The sequence below is a fragment of the Lathamus discolor genome, chromosome 10, assembly GCF_037157495.1.
Source record: "Lathamus discolor isolate bLatDis1 chromosome 10, bLatDis1.hap1, whole genome shotgun sequence".
In the NCBI taxonomy this organism is placed as follows: Eukaryota; Metazoa; Chordata; class Aves; order Psittaciformes; family Psittacidae; genus Lathamus; species Lathamus discolor.
The window spans coordinates 10,790,765-10,811,341 of record NC_088893.1 but is presented as its reverse complement, the minus strand read 5'-3'; the positions used below and the strand labels follow the sequence as shown (position 1 = coordinate 10,811,341).

The 20,577-nt window shown below is 51.0% G+C and overlaps 1 protein-coding gene across 1 annotated transcript in view; it reads left to right on the top strand.

The window, feature by feature from the left end:
- The first annotated feature begins 15,731 nt into the window (after window positions 1-15,731).
- Window positions 15,732-20,577, top strand: part of NEURL1B (neuralized E3 ubiquitin protein ligase 1B) — a 135,259-nt gene continuing 130,413 nt past the window's right edge. The window contains exon 1 of the mRNA XM_065690670.1: window positions 15,732-15,813. Within this exon, the coding sequence (XP_065546742.1) occupies window positions 15,771-15,813 (43 nt within the window). The 5' untranslated portion in view covers window positions 15,732-15,770. The remainder of the gene's footprint in view (window positions 15,814-20,577) is intronic.

The following is a 20,577-nucleotide window of genomic DNA, read 5'->3' as shown; positions in this document are numbered from 1 at the left end:
TTGTTCCTCCTTCAAATCTTAAGGTTTTCTTAATCAGCAACTAGGTCATAGCAGTGTGTGGCTTTGATGGCATGTTTTTCTTATTTATGGAGGATATAAACTGCAGATGTTCATGAACAGACTTTCCTGGTACCCTGATACTTGCAGACCAACTGGCAACTTCTTTCTTGTCTTCTGCAGTGAAATCTTGATAATTGCAGTTACATATTTCAGGGTTTTTTGCATAGAATCATAGAATAGTTAGGGTTGGAAATGACTGTAAGCTCATCCAGTTCCAACCCCCCTGCCATGGGCAGGGACACCTCACACTAAACCATCCCACCCAAGGCTCTGTCCAACCTGGCCTTGAACACCGCCAGGGATGGAGCACTCACAGCTTCCCTGGGCAACCCATTCCAGTGCCTCACCACCCTAACAGGAAAGATCTTCTTCCTTATATCCAACCTAATCAGTTCTGAAGTTACATAAAATTAAGTTCAGCCTCACTAACAGTATGGCTATTCCTTATTTGCACTGGTGTAAATCAGATAACCACCAGTTCTAAGATTTTGCCAATTCCAAGGTTTTACCAGTTTTAAGCTATTGATTGTGTCTTTGTTGGTACTATAATCACTGGGAAGACTTTGAAAAGATGTCAGCAATCAAGTAATACAGAAATGGAAAAGCTTATTTTCCACAGTAGCCCTTTTCTTGAGGAGAACTTTTTAGGACACTTTTAAAGGACTTTCTTATTAACAACCCATGTAATTTGCATTAATATATTGTTATTTTACATGTCCATAGTATCTTAAAAATTACATCTCTGTTTTCAATCCTGTCTACAAGTAAAGTCTTTCTTACATATGACACACAAGAGAAGTGTGTGAACTTTGCTGCTTTTCAGTGGTTTAAAGTGTCCAGTGCTCTTTCCCATTGTCCAGGAAATGGGTACGCCATCAGTGTAAACAAGTGGCATAAACTACGTAACCAGGTCTGGTGGGTTGTCTCTAATCACGTATGCGCTGGTTTAAATGTTATGTTACAGGATGCTTCCTTGGTCTTTGTTGTTAAAACAGTCAGCAATCCTACAGGTGTCGGCTGTGATAGCATCAGTTGTGAACTCAGTCTGTGTCTGGGCACATGTGGCATTTCCCCTGCGTTACCGAGCTTTGCTGGGAGATCAATGCTCCTAGCTGACAGTCCGGGTGCCAGCCTGGCTTTTCTGCAGTGTGCTGGGATGCTATAACCATGTCTGTGCAATGACCATTTCTCTCACTACCCGGTCCAGGTGGTTCAAACCTGGCACCTGAAGAGGAGATGACCTCTAAAAATATCTTTAGGTCTTGTTGGCAGCTGAGTAAGAGGAATCCAACTGCTCAGGGCTTTTCAATACGCACTAATGCAAACTGTAGCGCCTGCTGCGATTAGCGCAGGTGGAGCAGGATGGTTGAAGTCGATCAAATGTCGAAGCCTAGGCTGATGCTGTAGCTTGGCTGGAACCGCTGTTGCGTCACTGGGATGCTTTGAGCAGGATTTCTGGTTGCCCTGGGAGCGGTGCGAGGAGCCAGCTGAACAGCAGATTGCACAGTATAGAACAATAGTTCCCACCCTTTCCTACTGACTGGGAGGAACAGAAAGGAACAAAGCCATTTGCAAGGAGGAAAAAAAAAAAGAATCCTTTCAATCTTTGTCTTTCGCTCTTCCCACTCCCCCAGGAGAGTTGCTTCCCTCCTGGAGCCAGCAGACAGTGCCGAGCAGCCCCCAGATTTCAGCACCTTCCCCTGTTCCTCTGTATTCTTTAAACGCTTGTCCACAGGCGCCAATGAAGATTGTTGTTTATAACTGCCTTTTGTTCCTCTGTTTACAGCTTCCCTTCCAGACTCCAGGGATGGCTGACGTCAGGGAGCTACATTTGGGCTCATCGTACTTTTATCTGGTGTTAATGCCTTCCATGAGCAGCAGGAATGTGGACCACAAGGCAAGATGTCGAGGCGGCACAGAGGGAGGGGGCCCTGGGGAAGGCAGAAGGGAGGCAAGCAGCACTGCACCGGGGCATAGCATCATGCTGCCCACTCTTCTCTCCCTGCCGGGCACCAGTTGGTTTGCTGGAGAGCACCATGGTCATTTATGGCCTTGTATGGGGAGGTCCTGCCCACTGGCACCCTGTCTGACTGTCCAGGCAGCTGGCAGAGCTGTACATGGCACCACGAGCTACGCGCTGAGCTATTTTTGAGACGGCTGGGCTGCATCCCAAGTATAGCGTGCCTATTTCTGGTGCAAAATGATCTTCCTGGGTGGGGGATGCGGAGATCTTTTTTCATTCGAAACACATAGGTTTGGGTTTGGAGGCAGTGAGAGAAAGAAACAGCTGGGCACGGCTGGAAGAGAGAGACAAAAACAAGGCGGGGAGAAATGGGGGCCATGAAGGTCTCACCCAGAGGGAGAGCTCTGTGCTTGCTGCTGCTGTCGAGTGTTTGTTGCCAATGGTTTGCTCATGGATCAGGAATCAAAAAGGCCTGGGTCTGGTTTACAGCTGGGGTTTATTGAGGACACTGGAGGGCTTTGCATTTGTTTGAAATAGGCTGCTGGGGGAGTTTGAGATTCCAAAACATTTAACAAGGCTGACAGGGGTGAACAGGGATGCTAAATGCAGAGCTGGAAACTTAAGTGGTTGCTTTCACCAATTTTGGACCCGCCTCTCAATCCAGACCAACCAGATCTCAAGGGCAGCAGATTGCCATTTGTTCACCAGGGCTTAAAGAAATTCCTAAAAAGAACTGACCAAAAGGAGCTGTTTGTTTACTACATGGCTTGTAGTGATACCAAGAGGCCCCAAATGGTGCTAGGGGCTGTATTCCAGTGGGGTTGTCACATTAATGGGGTACAAAAAGGAAAGGTCTGCTCCTGCCTTCAGGTGCTGGTGCTGGAGCAGGCCATAATCGTGGGGGCTAATCAAGACCTGTGGCACTTGGGCAAGACTGCTCTGTTACCTTTACTCAGCTGTGCACCAGAAAGAGTTTTTCCTTAATCATAAACTGAAAGGGGAAATATTTGGTATTTCCAAAGGCCAGCACAAGACTGACAGCTTTTCCTTTGAGGTGTTCTTTTGGAGGAACATTCAGGGGTTTTTTTGAGGCTGGATGATATTTTTCCACTTACGGATTTCCAAGCAGAGCTGGTTTAATACTTTACATAAAATATGTTGGTTCTCAGGGATAGGACGCAAAACTCTTCCACCTACTACAGAAACACAAAAGAAATGAGTAATAACATCAGAATGAGAACAAGGTCTGTTTGCAGGTAGATAGAAACAATCGGATCCAGCAGACTGCGACTGAAGTGATGTTTCTCATCAACGTTTTCTGGTTACCAAGAGTAGCAGATGTAAAGATACAAACTGAATTCTAAGGCCAGAACAGACTATTTTGATTATACAATTAAAGTCCTGCATAATGTAAGCCAAACTTCTGGCTGAAAAGGAGCCTATTGTTTAGAAGAACGCCGTCGTGATGAATTACTTCAAATGATGGAGATGTAATTCTTGTAGAGGAATTCTTGGCTTGTGTTTTAGTGGAAAGAGCAGATGACAGTGTTAGAAATCATTGATTCTCAAAACATTTCTGTGTTACTTTGACCAGGCCACCTCCTGTTTTCCTACCTGAGTTTACTTTTCTCTAGAATGAAGACTGTGGTGTTACACCCTGACATTATCAGATGTCATTGGGTTGTTCACAGGCAGAAGCAGCTCTCTGGTGAGGGCACACATACATCAGGCTGTTTCTGGTGGAGAACATTGGGCATTTTTAGGGTGCAATGGTCAGGAGACCATAGAGTGGTTTGGGTTGAAGGAACCTTAAAGCTCATCCAGTTCCAACCCCACTGCCATGGGCAGGGACACCTTCCACTACGCCAGGTTGCTCAAAGCACCATCCAACCTGGCCTTGAGATCTTGCCATTGCTTTAATGTCAACACGTGCTCTGGCAAATTTTTACGCTTAGAGGGGTTGTTCTTTCTCCCCAGGGCATCTGGGCTTGCAGGAGGGGTGGAGGAGAAGGACAATCTGTTTGTTTTGCAGGGGGAAGAACCAGGAGCTGAGCAGAAATGGGGGGCAGTGGGAACGCAGATGGGAGTAAGCGAGGTGTAGGAATTGCAAAGTCACTGTCAAGTGGGGAGGCAAAGGGGTAAGCAACTTCTGTGTTTGTTGCAAGAGGAGATACTGGAGAAGAAGCTAAGGCAAACTGAAGGGGAAGGAAAGTTGCTTCATATTTGTAGTTGTTTTCTCTGCACAATGTGGTAATGTTCTGGGTGGAGGGAGATGTGGAGGCTGGCAGCAGGAGACTTGATGGATGAACAAGGAAGGTTCCTGAAGCAAGACAGTGAAAAGGCAGATGCTGGGAGCCATCAAACCATTTGGTGAGGTAAAAGGGCTGATTTTTCCCTTGTTTTGCCCTTCCCACCATGATGTAAGTGGGTATATCAGTATGTCAGTAGTGCGACCAGTTGCTCTGGGCTGCTCCCCTTACAATCTGGCTTTCCACCAAACTGCAGTCCTGGATCCAGCCAGAGATCTCCACTTCCCTTCTTTCTTCCTCCCCTTAAGCCACTAATGGATCTCTGGAAGGCAGCTAAAGGAAACGGCATTGCAGGAAGGAGGCTGCCTGTGGGAGCGTGGTGGCTGCCTGAGCAGCCACTTGTCATGGCCAAAGGTGCTGGCCGTGTCTGCAGATGCACTGTGCTGTTTGTCCCATTGCCTGGTGCCTGTGATATGTTTATCCTCTTCCTGAGCTGTGTGAACTGCTCCCCTGTGCTGCAAGGTTCAGGCGAGGTGCTGGAGCTCACTGGCTGTAAGAAGCGATGACCAAGCTGATTTGCCAGCTGCTCTGTGGGAGCAGCCTGTACAACAGGGGGTGCAGAGCCCATGCAGGGGGCAAGGGGTGTGTGAGTGCTGCAGGGGCAGCAAGCTCCTGTGCGATGTCTGTGCTGGTGTCACTGCCCGCACAGGAGCATGTGGCTGGCATGTTCATCACTGAGCTGCCCTGCGCATGGCTGACGTGTGTGTGGGGTGTGCAGTGACCCCCCGAAGTGTGAGCACTGTGGCAGGGAGGGCAGGGAACTGAGCACACAGTGGAGGTATCCATGCTGGACCAGTGGCCAGCCAGCCAGCCAACCCCTGTCCCAGGATGCAGAAGGCGGCAGAGGAGCCAGTCGGGTGTGCTGGAGTTCTCTCATGTGAAGGTGGAGCAGCCGCTCAGCACAGCCATGCCCATCCTGGGAGGTGTTGGCTGTGTCAGGACCCCTCTACATGACCCTTGGGGGTCCTCACATGAGGAAGGGCTTTGGCAGACCACTGACCTTCTCCGCTTGCCACCAGGCACAGTGTGCATCCCCCTGGCCCTGCTTTAGCTCATCAGCCATGGGGAGCAGTTGGCCACGTGTTCCCATAAGAAAGGGGCTGAGCACACAGGATGTGTGCTGGAGGGGGCTGAGAGCAGAGGGGCTGTGTGAGCCTTCCTGCCCGGCTCCTGCTCCGCATGGTGACGTTGGCGGTGCAGGAAGGAACAGCGAGTTCCTGAGGGGACATTCCTGCCATAGCTGCGCGGGGCCTCTGCCCCCCCCCGTACCCGAGCCCGTCTCCAGCCACTGTTACTGAAACCCATTGCCATGGCACCTCTCCAGGCCCGTATTCCCGTTCACACGCGAGGGTGGAAGCAAACCTCCCCCTCCCCACCCCAAGCCTGCATCCAGAGGCTTCTCGGAGCGGCTGTACTTTTCCAGCCGGGCAGGAGGGAGACCCGCGGCTTCATTGAGGACTCCTGGAAAGCAGGGGGGAACCATGCATGGGCTGGTGCTTGGACTGCATTTCCCCTCAAGTAGAAACATCCCCATGTCCTTGTGCCCTTCACCCCTCTTTCTCTACACCTTAGTTGCCGATCTAGTGTCCAGAGATCACTTTCAGAATGGAAGCTACTTGAACGGCCGCTGTGTTTTGCTCACTTTCCTGCTTGCAAACATTCTTTTTGCAGCGTTTCTTTCCTTTGCCTTACAAGAATGCAAATGGTTTTTTTGGCCCTCAGGACTTCAGCAGCTGTAGGAAAGTTACAGAGAGGGGAGCGTGTGCTTGTGCCTGTCCCACCTGCCTTCTGGGGCTGGGCTTGGTCCTGCCAGCCCAGCGCAGCACCGCTGATGAGGCTGATCTCTCTCTATGGATGTTTCTGCCCTAGATAGCTGCAGCACTGAGCTGTCTCAGGGCTTTATACCCACACAACAGACACCAGGTCCCTCTGAAATGTAGTGCATGAGGCTGAAACTGAAAGTTTGGAGAGAATTAGTCACTGCTGTACCCTGGTAACGCTGGCGAAAACCAGGCTCAAACACAGCACAGGCGCGGGTTTTGCAATCCCAGCAGCAGCACAGCGCTTCTCCTGATGCAGAGGGAGCTGGCGAGGGGGAGCGCTGAGCTGCAGTGCACCACTGCCCCGTGCACCCCACAGGGGGCTGAGCCCCAGAGGTGGGAGTGGGGGGATGAGGGTCTGGGGAGGATGGCACAGCTCCTTCAGTCCCAAGCAGTACGGAGGCTTGTATCATGTGTTGTCTGCCTTGTGAAACAGCAAACACAGCCCTGAATGCTTCGGGTGATGTCCCTGTGGGATGTTAGACCCAGGGACCCACCCTGGGAACACTCTCCATCTGTGATGTTGCCAGCATCCTCATCCCAAACTCAGCTGAGAGGATACCAAAGCTTGCCATCCTCAGGCAGGTTTTGAGCTCAGCCCCAGCTGTTTCAGGCCAGTTGTTGGACACGTTTTCCCCTGAGAAGTTTGGAGCTCTTTTCAATGTGGAGCTTTCGCTGTGTTTCTCCTCTCTTGGCCCCTCTGTGCGGGTGCGAGGAAGGGGCTGCGGGGCGGCGGGGGCTGCCGCACACCCTGCAGCAGCAGGGCCGGTTTAACTCGTTCCAGATTCGCAGGGTTCACGTCAGCGCCTGAAATGGGAACCGTGCCGTGCTTAACCACCACAAAACATAGCAACGGCACAGCAGTGCTGGCACCCGTGCAGAGGGAAAGAAATGATGAAAAATCAGCGTGGAACAAAACCAAACTGGTTTTTCAGGCTCATCCGGGCTTCGCAGAGCAGAAAAAGGCAAAGCTTCCAGGAAATGGATGTGGGCCCATTGGAGCGACTATTATGAATGTTCTGAGAACTCCCACCCCTTTCAACAGGGAGCGTTTTAGGCAGCGCTGCTCTGGTCCTGGCAGTCAGGGAACCTCCCTGGCCCTGCTGTGCCCTAAACCGGCTGTGCAGGCAGCATGGGCAGGGCAGGAGCCTCAGTGCTGCCTGTTCTGCTCTGCCTCCTGCGCTGCCTGCTCAGCACTGACCTCCTGTTCACCGCCATTGGGGTATGGCTTGAAGCCTGTAGCCATAGGGTTGCTGCATGTGTGAGGCATCTGCTGTCCCCATCAAGCCATCAGAGGATTAGGGGGAGTACTAAGGGGGTTAGTTACTGCCCCAGGAGAAGGTTCTGCTTGGACCTTGGATCCATAGGGTTCCGGAGATACACTTCAGGAGAGGGGGACAAAGTCGCAGGGAGCTCCAGGGAAATGTGAACCACGGCTGTGTCACATCTGCTGCCTGGCTCCATAGTGGGCCCACCCAGTCCTGACCATCCTGGGCTGGGGGAGCTCAGAAGTGAGGCTCCAGACCCACATCTAAGAGAGAAAGATGAGTCCTTGTACCAGCAGATGACCTCGCTCCTAACTCCCAAACTCTGCAGCCTTCCTGGGTGGGATGTGGCCTTGCATTTCATGGCAGTCCCTGCCACCCCGAAGATACCAGTGCTGCTTCCAGTGCGTGGAAACTGGGATCAGAGGTGTGGGATAGATCCCTGGCTCCGTGCAGACTTGGCACAGGGAAGCTGGTCACCCTCTGTACAGTGTGCTTCTGGGTGGAACCTGCACAGTGTTTTGGGTGGCAGAGAAAACTGGAAGATGAGCGAGTGAGGGCATGTCAGGAAAGGCAGCCCTCACACTGGATCATGTCCTCTGCTCAGATCAGTGTCCTGCCTCTGACATGGCTGGAAGCAACTTGGCCAGCTCTGATGGTGCTGGGCAGGGAGGAAGGTAGAGGGATCCTGATGGACCAGCTGATGCCCTGCAGCAGGAGCTGAGGTTAATGCTGTTGCAACTTTAGATGCTATTAGTAGTTAGGAGAAAACAGTCCTTTAAAAATCCCCTTGCACAATAATGCTCTCTTGACCCTTCTGGCCATGTATTCTCAGGCCTGCTAAGTGCCTCAGGGACATGGTGTGTCCTTTTATTGCTCCTCAGTTGACCGGCCATTTATAGCCTCCACCTCTGACTGCTGGGTCTCGTATTCTGAAGCAGCACAAAGGAGGTAGGACGGATCAGCTTTCCTTCTCTGCCTCCTCCCACATACCTTGGTCATGCTACCTACAGCACTTCCCCTTCCCACACTAAACAAGCTCTCTTGGCAGGGTAAGCGGAGCCCACAGAGCTAATTTTGTTCGCTACTTGATCTTTTTTCTGGAATTTACTGGCATTTGCTGGGTGAAGCGAGGCCCCTGCATGTGCTCGCGGCCCTGGGAGAGGTTTGTCCCAGCTGTGCTATAGCTGTGTCACCGTGTCACCAGAGAGACACCGGGAAATGTGCTCAGACAACTCAAGGCTTTCACAGTGGAAATGCAGATGCAAATCCAGACTCCAGAGAGAATGAGGAAGGAGAAAAGCAGGTTGTGGCTCACTGACCTGCACCTCCACAGCCATGGTAAGGCATGAGCCTGTTAATGAGGCAAGAATAACCCCCAAGTGATAGTCTTCAGCCGAAATCCTGCAACCTGGGGAGGAAACCTCTGCTCTGCCCATGTGAGCAGCCTCTCTCTGTGAGGTGGGTCCCAACAGTGTCAGCCCAGAAAGGCACTGCTGAGGGACTTGGTTTGTCAGTAAACTCTTTGGCACTCTGTTAGACGCTGCATCAGACAGCGACCACCGCACGGGTATGACAGGTTTCGGTGATCTCAAGCTCTTATTCAGACAGTAGTCACTTCAGCTGTAGAACCTGACGTACTTTATCAAGGAGGTGAGTCCCCATCGTTTTTAAGCAGAAGAAAGAGGTGACTGAGTCATGAAGTAATGTGTTAAAAATAATCCAGAAAGTCAATGAAGGAGAGTGAGGGAGGCGACAGAGAGAAATGGGGCTCAGGCCTCTTGAGTACCTCTGCCAGGTCCCAGGCACTGACTATCAGTGCTTTTATCACTTTCCACTCACTTTGAAATACTCCTCAGCACATTTTCCACCGTTTCTATCTATTTGAAAGGACAGGCCATTAAATCCCATGACTTAGAGGAGTGATGGAATGACTCATGCTAAGTCAAAGCAGAAGTTGCTGTCAGACACCTTACACATCTGGACTTCCAGCCCCATGTCAAACTGTTGCTGACACTTCTTGGGGTTGCTCTGAAACCTGCAACACTACCCCAGTGATTACATGGCACCAAGAGATGTTTCAGCGGTAGTAAACATTGTTATCTTCAAGGTGTGATGAGAAAATGTCATATCCTGGTTTTCAGTCTAGTAAGAAAGCCAAGTGAGAACCCCAGTAAATGTGATTGGACTTGTGGCTTTCCATCTCCTACCTTGGACTGTGCTGCTGTCACTGTCAAACTGCTGTTCATCGCAGAGTGGTGGGTGTAAGCCAGTACACCCACAGGAAAGACACAGTCCCACCTCCAGAGAGGTTCATCTTGCCCAACTTTGCTGTCACATTAGCCAAGAGGAGGTTTTTTTAGTTCGCTTCTCATATGACAGCCTCTAAAATAGCTACGGCAAACCAAACTAATAAATAACTGCCAGGAGTTTAAATAAGGCTCCCTTGCTCATCGTGTTCTGTAAAAGTATCTTCTTTCCTACATAGATATCTTTTTCCAGGCTGAATTTAAGGAGATGGGTCACTCACCTGCCATTCCTGGATATTGTGAGGCCACAACAGTGTTTACCTGAGCGAGCTGTGGGCAGTTGGGAACTGCTAAAGAGGTTTGCTGTGGGTGAGGGACAGGATAAATGAGCCCAGGGAGCAGCTCTCACTATGAACAGGCTGCACAGAGTGCACATGAGACCTCGGGGCAGTGCATGTCCTGCCTGTCTGTGTTGACTGAACATGAAAAGCGTTTGTTTCACAGTGTATATGCCTCAGGACAGAAATGGGCATGTTCAGCCTTGAAATATCTCTGAGGTGAAAAGCACTATAGAAATATGGCCCTGTCATGCTCAGCGCAATAAAACTTGGAGCTGTGGTTGGGAGGTATTGGGTACCGCTCTGCGAATAACCATGTCTGTCATTAGCAGCACATTCTTCCCCGTCGCTGTATGTACCTCTGCCATCTGCTGGGCTTTGAGGCACAGGATAGGTTGGTCCCTGCTGTTGGCAGACGCTGGCTTGGCTGGTCTCTGGGGGACAAGGCCTGGGACCAGGGGTGGGGAACTGCCAGTGATTTCATTTCATGTGGCCTGCACCCACACGGGGGGTTTTATCTTTTTTTCCCTATGCTTTTCTTACGAGGTGACATTTAGGTGTGTGCTGATGCATGACCTGCTACAGATGTCTGAGAAGCCTGCTGTAGCCTCAGTAAGGACAACTCATTCCTTCCTGCCCACTCCTGTCGTCGGGAAGGTTGTTTGCAGAAGGCAGCAGTGGAGGGTGAAGGGATGTCTGCATGGTATCATCTCCCATCCCTCCCCCTGCAGGGTCTGTTGTTACTCCAGCGAGCTGTCCCGTACTGAAACCTTTTCCAGGGTTTCTGACTTCTTGCAAAGTACTGTGACATGAAAGCGCTTGGCTTTGTCTGCGGAGGGCCCTGGACTAGTTCACTGGAAGGATGTCATCCCTCTTCGGCTGTTGCTCGTTGTCTTGACATGGGGTTTGTGCGTCCAGAGCGCCAACGTTTACTTCCAGAGGTGACTGGTGAAGTACCAGTGTCAGAGCTCCCTAGTGACACAGCCAAACGGAGCGAGAAACTCCTCCACTCCGCCGAGAGCCGGCCGGGAGGGTTTTCCTTGCGAGCCTGCTTTCGGCTCGGAGCCGTTTTCCCTGCCGCTGTGGCTGGACGCGCGGTTTGTAGGGAAAAGCTGCCCTCTAGTGGGACATCCCCGCAGTGCCGGGAGCGGCCGCGCCGGAGGAGGAACCCGCAAACTTCCCCGGCGTTTACTGCGTGCACAAGGGAGTCCGCAACTGATTCTGTCGTTTGTACTGAGAACAACGGCCGTGATGCAATTGAACGATCCAGTTCTTCTATCTGCGTTTTCGGAGCATCTGTAATCTTCACTGTATTTTCTTAATGATAAGCGGCTGTTTAATTCCCATAGCATCCTGAGGGGAGAATTCAGTGTTGTTATCTGCTTTTTACACGGGGGGAAATGCTGGAAAAACAGGGGAAGGACCTTGCCTGGTGAAGTCATCCGAGGTCAGGATTCAAGCGGTACTGGAGGCAGCATCACTTCAATCAGCTGTGCTGCTCTGTCACGTCGCTCAGCTGTTCCTCACAGGAAGAACTCAGTTTTGGCATTTTGCAAGTGGTCCTTAACAGAGCTGTGCACTGAAATGCAAAGTGACCAAGTATAAACTCTTTGTTCCTCAGTAGCACCTTCTGTGTGTGGGGGGGACACTCAGGAGTGTCCAAGTTTTGAATAACAGCATGCCATAACACTGCAGGGTACAAAACCATTGTGAGTACTGGGAAATGTGGGGGTTTGCACCAGGACTGCCACAGGGTGACCATGATGAAACATTATTCCTCCTGTTTCCTGGGGGTGGGGTTCTCCTCAGTTTGGGGACCACGGTTTGTGGAATTCTTTGAGATCTGCTCATAAAATTGTTACAAAAGCAGCTAAGCATTATTACTGCAATTGTCAGAGTTTCAGAAAGGAAAATACTTTTTTTCCAGGATCGCACTATGACAGACATCAGAACATCACTGTGTCAGTGGGAGCCTGATCCTTGCTGCTGCTCACTGCTCAAGCCAAGGTGTCTTGTGCTCTCACGTGTCTGCACCTTTCCCAGCTGCGGGACAGGCAGCACAAGGGGAGAGGAATCTAGAGGGATTCTCCATAACCACCTGCCAGTGCATGGGCACTGGAGGCCTGGAAACAAAACTGCACGGTGCGCAACTGCCGGGGCTGGGCTAAGCCCAGATGTGCTGCTGGCAATAGCTCTTGTGCTCTGCTTGTGTAAGGGCTGCTCTCGTTTCTGCTTGTTCAGCACATTGCATTATTCTTCCAGTGCTTTCAGAGCAAATGGCTCCTGGGAAGGCGAGAGGAATGCAAAGGGCATGTTTTGTTACTCACTGAAGTAACTCACTGTCCTGTTGCTGAGGGGATGTGGCCTCATGTAACCTCTCACTGTGTCTGTGCCTAGATCAGTGCTTAGCTTATGAGTTAAGGATGACATCCTTCTATCTGCTTCTGAAGCCAAGGCTGACCCAGCCCCAGCTGGACCTACCCCTGCAGAAGCGATTAAGGGTGTGTGCTTGGGGCTAGGCTCCAAAGCAGTGTCTTCCTCCTCAATTCTTGCTGGGAAAGCTGTGGGCTGCTGCATGCAGCTGTGCAGAATGGCTAATGCATGGTGCAGATGCTGTTTCCTAGAGCAGAGGTGTGAGAATTAATGGGAGCTAAAGCCTTCTTTACTGAAGGTTGTTGGTTCCAGTCTAATAACACATGCTGAGGGTTAGCGCTGCCTGACAGCTGCTTGGTGGTCTTGGCATGAAATGACCTGGTCCACCTCTGCAGCCTGGTTCCCAGTGGAGACAGATGTTCGTGTTTGAAAGTAATCATTACTATGGTAATTGCGAGCCAGACTGCTTCTTGGCAACAGGAGAACATTCATAGGCTGAATAAGCATGGAAGCATAAAAAAGCCTTTCTCCAGGTCAGGATTGATGCATTTTGGCTCCAAGTCTGCTTGGGAAATCTGTGATTTTTATGATATTGCAACTGTGGAAAAAAGTTATGAAAATTGAGGCTACTCAGGCCTTTGTCCAGACACGGGAACAGTACAGGATTATGCAGGGGCTATTTTGGGCAATGTGATGCCCAAATAGCTCTTTGCCTGCTCAAGACATCATTAAATATTACAGGTGAGTTTTAACCACCAACCATGCAACCACCTGAGCAGCATTATCCCTCCTTTATGGGGGGAAGCTGCGCGGAGGAAGTGATTTGACAACAGCTGCCTAAGAAAACAGACAGCATCTGTCGGGACATCATCTTTTGAACCTCGTCTCTGTGCTGTGACCAGCAGACGAGGCAATGCCTTCCGAGAGCCCTGTCTGGAGGGGCTGGACAGTGATTAGTGAGAGCTGAATGGGAAGGAGCCACAGGACCCCCCTGTATCCTCCTCTCAGGGTTTCTATCTCTGCTCCTTGGAGCAGAGGTGTCAGGCTCCCTTCAGCCTTCCTGAGTGCCAGTGAGTGTCCGGCTGAGCGACACGGTGTGACCTGCCTGGGGTTTCTCCTCCTCCTGGGGACAGCCCGGCGGCTGCTTGAGCAGCAGTGGGATAAGATTTAGGTAAAAGGAGGCTGCTTTTATCAGCTGGGGAATTCTTGCCAGGATGGCAGGGGCTGTGATCCCGGCCCAGCTGCTGGAAATGGGATGATTGAGCACTGCCGTGTGCTGAGCTGCAAGCTGCCCAGCTCCAGGGCCCCTATCCCTGGTGCTGCAGTGATTTCCTGGCAGTAGGCAGTGCTGCACATGCTGCCTCTGCAGTCAAGTTCTGATCCTACCTGCTCAGGTGGAAGCAACTTCCCTGTTATTAGAGGGCTGGGAAAGCTGCTGTCTGTGCTACTCGCCCTCCTCAGGAATGTGAGTATGTCTAAGTGTTTTCTGGGAACAAACAGAGCAAGACGTCTCCTCCCTTTTGCTTTGAGAAAGCCTGAGAAATCAGTGTCTTTTTGTTGTAAGGGCTGGCATCGCTGAGGACTGCTGCTCGCGTCCTGCCACCAGTCCCGACTTGCTCAGGTTCTGCTGTGAACACTCAGCAGTTCTTCTGCATCATGCTGCTGTTATTGTTGTTACAAGGGCTATTATTAGAAACCCAAGCCACACTAATGACCCCAAACCTGGTGATGATGTGTCTATAAACTGCTGTGTGTGAGGATAGCACCATCAGCTCAGGAGGCTGCTTTGAAGGTTGCTCAAGTACTAGAGACTTTGCCATACTGCTCTCACCCAACGGAGGAGATAAAAAGTGCATTAGCAGCTAGATAAGGAGTATCCGCATGTCGCAGTCACTCCCCTGCTCACACTCAAGGAAGACATCCCTTCCTCAGCTGGGCTGTCAATGCAAAACCGTGCTGTCTGATAAGGGGCACTGGGATGGTGGGGAATAGGGAAGGCAGCGGCGTCCTGCAAAGGCATTGCTGGTGCTTTTCTCCTGGGCTCTACCCATTTCCAGGCTTGAAGCAGGAACACACTTGTCTGCACATCATGTTCTCATTATTTTGTCTATGGTTGTCAGGGCAGGATGTGTCTTAATCAGCATCTAAGCAATTCAAAGCTGCTGGTACCCAGCAATGATGCTTTGGATGCAGCTGTGGAAGAGGACATCGGCACTGGGATAAGTGATATCCTCCCTACCATAGTTTTCTTTCATTTCCCCTGTTATTCCCAGGGGTGGCTGTGCTGCTGTGACAGTAGAAACACTCAGGAATTTCAAGCTTTCTGGTTTGCTCTTTAACTTCCTCCAAAGTCTACATCAGTCCTGTGCAAAATGTAAGAGTATCTGAGATAATGGGGAACAGAGTGTCGCAAGGGTACCAGGGCTCATCTCTGTTGCAAATCTCTTAGCTTTGTGGCACAAGAAGACCACATACTGTTTGAGATGGGGAAGAAATCTTCAGCCTGTTATATGGTATTGGCCTTTTCCTGTTCTTGGCCCTTTGCTAGAAGAAGCTGTGCCTCAGACACAGCTCTGCACTGGTGAAGGTTACTCCAAGTGCACCGCTAGTCTGCACTAGTACTGCGTTTGTGGTTTTAATTTTTAAAGTCTTTTCAGAAAAGGAAGCAATTATAGTATATTACATGTTATCAGCATTATGCAGGGACCATGCAGAAGCCCTTCCTGTTGCCTCATGGACATAGTCTGTTAATTCAAAATGTCAGGCCATGTGAGATCACCACATGGGCTCAGAGAACTGGCCTGGACAGACTGGTGTGAGGGTGGGCATGAAACCCCCTGCGTTTGCAGGCTGCAGGGGGGAATGGCCACAGACAGCCAGGCTTCACCTACTGGAACGGGTGCAGTGGCAAAGTAACCTCCCTTTGCCGGGTGACATCGTGCATGGGGGCAGGCAGCTCCTTCTACAGGCTGCCATGGGTGTAGACATCTCCCTTTGCAGGCTGCCATGGGTGCATGGGTGCAAGCACCTCCTCGTGCCGGCATGGGGGCAGGCACCTCCTCCTGCAGGCTGCCATGGGTGCACACATAGCCGAGATGGGTGCTTGGGTGCGGACATCTCCCTCTGCGCGCTGACCCCGGCGCAGACACCTCTGCGCTGCAGGCGGACAGGGGCGCACCGGGATGCGGACACCGACCCTCGAGAAGAGCCGAGGGCCGCGGTGCGGAGCCGCCGGTCCCGCCCGCCCGGTCCCGCCCGCTGCCGGCGGTTGGCGGTGGCGGCGCTGGGCGGAGCGGGCGGCAGCTTCGAATCGGCAGCGCGGCAGGAGCTCGGTGCTGCTCGGCTGCCTCCCGCCGCCCCGTCCCGTCCCGTCCCGCTCCGCTCCGTCCTGCTATGGGGAACGCCGAGTCCGTCCCGCGCCGCGCGGCCGGCACCGGTAAGTGAGGGGTGACGCGTCCCTTATCCCCCTGTATCCCTTAGGGACGGCCCGGCCCGGCCGCTCCGCAGCATGCCCATGCTGTGGGGCTTGACATAAAAACCGCCGGGACCGCCCTGCGATGTCTCTTGGGGTGAGGGTGTGACAGTGGCATTGGTGACACGCACGGAGGTGGCAAGCAAAGTGCTGGTGTTTGGACCCTGTGAGATACGGACGTTCTGCAGAGAGGGCAGGTACCCGGTGCTCTGAGCCCCTGTGCTCTCTGCTGGTTACCAAGCTGCAGAGATCGCCATGGGGGCAGTTTCTATTTATCCCCCCCCCAGCCTGCGGCAGTAAATGCACTTTCATCCCGTGCAGTCGCTGCGCGGGCAGCGCTCCTGCCAGATGCACCCGCTGTAATTCAAAGTCCTTCGCTCCAAAATCGCCTGCCAATCCCAGCCCGCAGCCTGGGAAAACAGCCGGGAAAACAAGCGGGTTGGCGCTGGCCGCACAGCCGGGTGTCAGGTTCTTGTTGCCTTTTATGTGTCTTGTACTTGTCCAAGAAGCGCCGCAGCCGGCAGCCTGGTTGGCTGGATTTGAAGGGAGCTGATAACTGAACTCAGCCAACCGGTACGAGGTGCCAGCGCTCCAGAATACAAATAATGCTGTGTAAGGTAAAGCGAAGCATCGTTGTCGTTACTGGTAGTGAGTGTCAACAAGACTGGACATGTTTCTTGTTAACCTCTCCTTGGCTTCAGGCCCTTGGGATCTGCATACTGGCTCTCAGATGCGTGTGACCTGCTACAGTTTGAGTTTGAAATACAGTGTTGTAATTCTTCACACCTCATACTTAATGGCAGTGTTAGAAATTTGATCAATTTTTCAGACATTTATAGCTTGATGAGATTTAATGACTTCTTTTCCAAAAGAAGTTAGTTTTGTTTTATCTTCCTTTGGGTAAACCCAGAATGTTTTGCTTCTGGAGGTAGCAGTAGGTTGTTGTCATTTACTTAGTGTGTAAATTCAATAGCACAATGTGCTGCAGGACAGTCTGTGCAGCTGCAGTGCTGGATGCTCTTGCCTGAACCTCTGTAAGGTGTGTTGGTATGGAGGGGAGGGAAAGGTCCCTCTGGGGCTGTGCTAGGAACATTTGGACCATGAGATTGTGCTGTCCCATGTCAAGCAGGTTCCCACTGCTGCCAAGTGCTACCTACTGCAGTACTAAAAGTGATACAGGGCAATGTAAAGTGCGACTTGGGTGTGTAAATCTGCAGTAAACTACTCACTGCAGGAAGGGGGTAATTGCAGGTGATGGTCGGAGCAAAAACCAAACCAAATTACTTCTGAGCCTTGTTTCCTACTGGCTATTGCTCTCAGGTGTGTGAAGCAATTGAGTTCAGGAGTGTACGTACATTAAGGGAGGCCCCTGCTGCTCTGTGGGTGTTGCTAGCCCCAGTGGATTAAAAGCTGGTAGTGTTCCTGATGAATGAATGCTTTGGGTGCAGGTAATGTTCTGCTCTAGCAGGTTCTCATGTTTCTTGTATTTCTTCCTCCTGGGAGCTGCTAATGTTGTGTTTGGTTTGGGGGTATTCTGTCACCATCAGAGGTACGTTTGCTATGTAATGGAAGATTATTTCTAACTGAGGCATAACTGTGCTCCCTAATGTTGGTTTGTGTTTTGAAATCCAAACATCCGGTCTTTGATTATAAAGCCAGTTCTGCAAAGCAGTGCCCGAGATAACACTTTTACAGTTAATGCACTATCAGGCAAGTCAGATCTCCGATCATCTCAACAGCTACTGCTGCACTCCCGTTTGCTTAACAGATAAGGTAATTAAATGCATTTGCTGATACTTCCAGTGCTGGATACCAGGATTTGAACCACGATGGATTAGCTGTCAAGGACTGAGAAAGCAAGCAAGCACATATGTAAATCTCAGCCTGCTCTCAGTCTGAGGTAATTTCTCCACTTGCACAGCATAGTCATCAGAAATGGGAGAAATCAGTTCCCAAAGGCAGTAGTGTGATTTGTGTCCCAATTCTTCTATACCTTTTCTCTTGCTGAAGTTTCAGCTGTGTCTCCTTCCACAGGGCTGCATGCTGCAGCCTCTGCAGCCTGATCTCTGTTAGGGATAGGAAAATTCAGGGATTATCGAATGTGAACCAATCCAAGATGCTGAATACCCCTTCTGCTAGGATCCTGTGCTCCTGGCACCATTCTAAAGCTATGCTAAAGTGTGCAAAGAGATGCTTTAGCCAACAGCTTGTGTATGCTGCACCTGCAGCAGGACTCAGAGTTTGGTGGGTTGCTGGCAATACCTGGTTTGCTATATTTCTGATGTAGAATAATCCCCACTGGAAGGCCCAGTCTCTCTCGGATAAGAAAGGGAATAAATGACCTCTCTAATAGCAAGTGTGCTACTGCTGTGGCTAGAAACTCTGTTCCTCTGTAGCCTTCACTGGAGTGACTTGAGTGTTCTTGTCCTGAGCCAAAGCCCAGATTGGTCCTAGGATAAATGGATATAAATGTTCCTAGGATATAAAACACAAAATATGTTGGGGAAACATTTAGTTACTTGACTTCCACCCACTGCTGTGATTTCTGCTGGAGCAGGGGACCAACAGCTTATATTCTCTTTGCTAGATCTGAGGTACCAGTGCTTGGGCAGAAAGCAGGAATGTAGGATTATAAAGACAACAAATCCTCAAAAGCTGGAGCTATCACTGAGGTATGAGGGTTCTCAATGTGGAAATATTGCTTTCTATGTCTTTGAAACAGAGCAGCGGATCTGGGGCTTGGGCTTGTGCTCTGCAGCAAGGGAAGCTGCGCAGGATGCAGTGGTCCCCTGGTCATGGATTGGCAGCTGGGCACCAGGGTGAGCGCCTGGCACTGCAGGGGAGCTGGGGTTAAAAAGTCAGCACTGCTACGCTGTAAGTGAACCAGGAAAAACCCAAAAGCTGAATAAATGCCAGGAAAAGGACACTGTGAAGCAGGTTGCTTAAGGGATTGAGCCTGGTCAAAAGAAGAGCAAATAACCATGCAGCAGCTGGTGCCAGGAGAGCAAACCTTTGAGGAGGACACAGCTGAGAGCGAGTTCTTACTCCTTGAATGTCCTTGTGTGCATGTGCTGCTGCAGAAGGTGAAAGGTGACCTCCTGTCCTCAAGGATCTCGTGCAGAAGCTTTGCATTATTTACATCTTGTCTAGTTCAACAAGGTCAAAAGCTGTTGAAAGTTTTCTTTGCATAATACAAGTTGGCTCACGTCTGCACTAGACAATCATTCCCTGACTGAACTCTGTTAATGGTCTTTGAGTGTGAAACCAAATTGCAATGCTAGGGAGTGTGACAGGTCAGCACAGGGCACACCGGCCTCTGTGCTGAGTTGCTTTTTGGCTGTTGGTGTGAACACTCCAGTTAGGCATCAGTGGGGCTGGAGTGTTGCTTGGGACTGGGTGGGACATATTGCTTGTATTCATGGTTGGGTCACAAAAGTGGTTGCAGATATTGGCAGGCACGCACATCTCTCTTGTCATGCTTAGTCTTTCTCCACTTGATCAGCAGCTCTTCCATGTCTGGTGAATCCAGCTTCTGTCCATCCTTTCCCATCCTTCAATTGGGGCCCTCTGTAACCCTGCATGCTCCTGAATCCATGCTTCTGTCTCTCCAGCTTCCAAGTGTTGTCCTGCTTGCTGCAGTATGTGCTGTCAGTGCATGTGGTCTGCCAGTAGCTGCCAGCCAGGTACCTCTCTGAACCTTTATGCTGTGGCTCATCTAGTCTTTGAAATTGGCTTTTGAGCTCTATAACTGCTTGGCTCTACACCTTGCAAGGGTATTTGGGGGCACCAGCTGCCCGTTCTGACTTGGTCTTCCTGCAGCTCGAAGTCCTGATTCGTGAGAATCTTTCCTGCAGCCAGCGTTCAACTGGATAGCAATGAGCACATACTGAAGAATTGAACTGAAATGTGGCAAGCGAGATCTTGGGATCGGGGCAGTTAAAGCCTCTGCAACCTCCCTGAGGTCCCCCAGCTCTGTGGTGGGTCTGGGCTTACTTCAGTGCTAGGACTTCTCCAAAAGTGTCCTTCCTTTCGCGGGTGCTTAGCTCCCAGGTTTCTCCTATGGAAGGTTCTCCTGAAAGGTCAGGTGCTGTAGCAACAAAAGAGGATTTTGGTATGGAAAGGTTTTGTTTCCCCTCTGCTCTGGAATGGAGCAGGAGCGGTGAATGGGACCGTTCCTGGGCTTAGGTGGCGCCAAACGCTCAAGAACGCGTGGCCCGGGGCTCCGCACCACGGCGGATGTGGGGCTGAGCCCTTGCTTGCGGTCGCTGCTGCTCACCTCTCTCAGCCCATCCCTCACCTCCGTGGCTCACGCAGAGGGTGAGCAGAGGCAGAGCAGGCTCCGTTTTGCGGGTTTAAGCATAACGTTTGCCTGGTATCTCCCTAGTCACACAGCTGGGGGCTGCTTTGTCCTCACCGTGCTGCTTACTCCAAGTCACTGTACCCGCCTGCCAAAATATCCTGTAGCACAGTAGGTTCCTGCATGAACTGTATTTGCTTCCATTGCCTGTCATGGATTAACAGCAGTTACATTTCTGGGCTAACCTGCACACGTTAGGCTCTAGGCAGGCTCAGCTGTGGGGAAAATAGCACAGTCCCTTCATGTTAAGCACAGTTTGCTCAAAGACACTTTCATTTTGCACTGTGGAGTCTGTTTTCTCATTAACAAATCACTTCTGCAGAGCTGCAGTTTAGCACTCTACAAAATGCTGTAGTCTGTGCCAGGTTCAG